The sequence below is a fragment of the Lipotes vexillifer genome, unplaced genomic scaffold (genome assembly GCF_000442215.2).
Source record: "Lipotes vexillifer unplaced genomic scaffold, Lipotes_vexillifer_v1.1 scaffold528, whole genome shotgun sequence".
NCBI lineage: Eukaryota > Metazoa > Chordata > Mammalia > Artiodactyla > Lipotidae > Lipotes > Lipotes vexillifer.
This window is the reverse complement of record NW_006794582.1, coordinates 484,999-488,310: the sequence shown is the minus strand read 5'-3', so window position 1 is coordinate 488,310 and position 3,312 is coordinate 484,999. Positions and strand designations below refer to the sequence as shown.

The 3,312-nt window shown below is 48.1% G+C and overlaps 1 protein-coding gene across 2 annotated transcripts in view; it reads right to left on the bottom strand.

Moving 5' to 3' along the window:
* The window catches only part of SCUBE3 (signal peptide, CUB domain and EGF like domain containing 3), a 34,955-nt gene that overhangs the window by 95 nt on the left and 31,548 nt on the right, over nt 1–3,312 (bottom strand). For both annotated transcript variants that reach the window (XM_007467241.1, XM_007467240.1), the window contains exons 20-22: nt 2,875–3,027; nt 2,673–2,752; nt 1–851 (exon numbers count right to left, since the gene is read on the bottom strand). The exon at nt 1–851 is cut by the window's left edge and continues 95 nt beyond it. In XM_007467241.1, the coding sequence (XP_007467303.1) occupies nt 702–851; nt 2,673–2,752; nt 2,875–3,027 (383 nt within the window). In that variant the 3' untranslated portion in view covers nt 1–701. The remainder of the gene's footprint in view (nt 852–2,672; nt 2,753–2,874; nt 3,028–3,312) is intronic.

The window sequence follows — 3,312 nt, the reverse complement described above, 5'->3', positions numbered from 1 at the left end:
CCTGCTGCTCTTCCTCATTCAGCTGGTGTCCACTAGCCAGTGGTGTGGGCCTTTTGTAAGCCCTCATGAATTGGACCCCAGGCAGATGTGAGCGAAGGAGAGGAGCTGTGTAGACAGGAAGGCTGGCTGTGTGGGCAGTCCAGGGCTCAAACCACGTGTCCCAGAGGACGAGTGCTGGCATTAAGCCTGTAAGTCAAAGGCTTCTTTGGAAGAACCCTGGGCTGTTAGAATATTCCTGGGGGGCACAGCCAGGGGACATTTTGGCTCCTGTCTAGCAAGGCACAACCCATAACGGCAGAAGCCCCTCTTCCCCCTCCCCATTCCCCACTAGACCCACTTCCTTCGTGGGCCTCTAGCACCCTTCCAAGCTGATAGGGTCAGGGATGTGAGCTGGTAAAATGGGCAGTGTGGCTGGGGAGGGGAGCAGGATACTGTTCCTTCACCCCTCGGGAGAATAGAGCCAGCACTGAATGGCTCTTCCAGGGAGCATATAGGAAATGAGTAAAGAGAAAGAGCGAGGCAGAAAGAGACAAGGAAAGGAAGCTAGAGGAATGGAAAGGGAGAGTGCTTGGTCTATATGGAGATTTTTTTTCTCCAAACAGAGAGATCGGAGAGAGTCCCTCATCCGAGGGTGGGGGCTGCCGGCTCTGAGGGCTAAAGAGTCTGGGGGCTTCAAAACCTGGGTCTTGGGCCTAGCGGCACTATTTATAGGGCCTCAGGAAGCTGGAAACTTTGGAGCGGAGCAGCTTGATGAAGGATTTGGGCAGCATCTCCTTGTGCTTCTCTGTGTACTTGAAGTAGTTCTGGGGGTGGGCCAGCACCTCGAAGAAGGCCTTAATGAGCTTCTTGTCCTGCAGAGGATGGCAGGTAGCAATGTCAGCATCAGTGTCAGTGGTGGGAGAGAGGACCACCAGCCTCCACCCAGCAGCAGCCCCTCTTGATGTCTAATAGGCATATCCAGAAGTGAACTCTGGATTCCCATCCCACCATCTGTTGCTCCTTTGGAATTCTACAACTCAGTCAGTGGCAGCTCCATCCTTCCATCGCTCAGTCCCAGTCCTTGGAGCCATCCTTGACCCCTCTCTCTTGCTCACAACCACAGCAGATCCTGTTGATTCTACCTTTAAAATATATCCAGGGTCAGACCATTTCTGTCTCCAGAGCTACCACCCTGCCCAAGCCACCATCATCTCTCACTTGGCAATGGCCTCCTAACTGGTCTCCATGCTTCTACCTACCCTTGTCCTTCTACAGACTGTTCTCCCCCACAGCAGCCAGAATGACTTTTTTTGGTTTTTAATTAGATCACATCCTTCTTCTTTTCTAAACACTTCTCTGGTTTCTTTATTTCTTTTAATTTATCTTTTATATCTTTATTGGAGTATAATTGCTTTACAATGTTGTGTTAGTTTCTGCTGTACAACAAAATGAATCAGCTATATGTATACATATATCCCCGTATCCCCTCCCTCTTGAGTCTGGTTTCTTTTATCACTCAGTAAAGCTGAATCACTTTCATGGCCCATAGGCTGAATGTGATCTGTGCCCTGCTGTCTCTCCTCTATCCCCCTCTTGACTCTTCCTTACTGTGATGAGCTGCACTGGCCTCAAGGTTCTTGAACATGCCACATGGCTCCCATGCTCCTGAGCTTGGAATGCTCCTCTCCTGATCTTCTAATGGGTAGTCTTTTACCTCCTTCAGGTCTCTTCTCCTCAGAGGCCTTCCCTGATCACCCTGTCTGAAACAGCAACATGAGGTGTGGAGAGCCTACTGGGTGCCAAGCACTATGCATTAGGACTCAGCTTTTCTGGCTTCTAGGCTAGTGTTCTTTCCATTGCATCAGCAGATTTTTAAAACAAGGGGTGGAGCTTCCAGCCTCTCATCTCCACTTTAATCAAAATGGTGCCACTACTTTATGCATTGGAGTTCCACAGCACATTTGATATAAGGATTCAGATGCTCTAAAAATTTTTGAAAAGCATTGCTGAAATTATACTCTTTGCAGTCTGCAAGTTCTAGGTTTTTGTCGTTGTGTCTCATTTTGATAATAATACAAAAATTATTTTATTTATCATAAAGATAACATTTTTTTTGCATTGATAATTTATGAAGGATAATACTGTGACTAGGACTATAGTTTCTTTAGTAAAGTTTTGTCAAACCGGGATCCACAGACCTAGGTATCCAGACCATCCTTCAATGTTGGAAACATTCCTTTCCTTTAAAAGAGGTCTATACTGAATTAACTCTGAGAAACACTGTACTAGATCTGCTGTTTTTCTGTGGGAACTGAGGAGGGAGTGAGGGAAGGCAGGGACTTATGCAAAAGCATCTTTCTAAACCACATTTTCCGTATATTTCTTGGTGGAAGAGGTCAGGGACATTTCATCTCCTCATCCTCCCTTCCTCTTCACCCAGAGTGTAAGGCAGTGTGAGTGACACTGCAGTCAGATGGGCTTGGGCTCAAATCCCAGCTTTACCACTGGGCAAGTGCTCTAACTCTCTGTGCCTCAGTTTTCTCATCGGTAAAGTGGGAATGATGAAAGTACCTACTTCATAGAGCTATTGTGTAAATCAAATGAGAATATTCAAGTAAGCACTTAGCATATTGCCTGCACATTGCTACGTGCTCATTAAACACTGGCCATCATTACTGTTCATATTCACTCACCTTTAAAATCTCCTGGTGGTTTTCAGATGCATAGAGCCGGCCGTCTCGCACAATGTCTTCTACCAGCTGTTCATAGTCCTCTGCAAGGTCAGCGAAGGAGAGGGGCTCAGGGCTGGGAACTCCTCCTGCTTCCTTGCTCCCTCCAAGACCCATGAGCCTCCCCTTTCTCACCCACTTCCCTGGCTCTTCTGCCCTTGCTCACCATCATAGGTAACATAGGGAATCTGGAAGCCACGGGCGCTGTTGGCCTCACTTGTCTTGAAGTTGATCCAGAGCTTCCTGGAGCGGGCTGTGAAGGCGATGGGGCGCTCGTAGGTCTGGCAGGTCTCATAGGTGGTAATGGAGGATGGGGAGGCTGGGAAGGCAAGCAGCAGGTCAGGAGAGAGCAGGGCAAGCTCTCCAAGTCCTCCTAGAGTGAGGAATCATGCTGACAGAGGCCCTCCCTCATGTATGTAGCTCCCCTACCCTCCAGCATACACATATTCTCTCTCAAAGCCCTGGGCTTGTTCCACAATTCCTCTTTGACATCCAGGCAGTCACACAGTGTAAGAAATTTGACATTTAAGTGAATGGAACAGTAAAAATACTAGAATATGGGCTTCCCTGGTGGCGCAGTGGTTGAGAGTCCGCCTGCCGATGC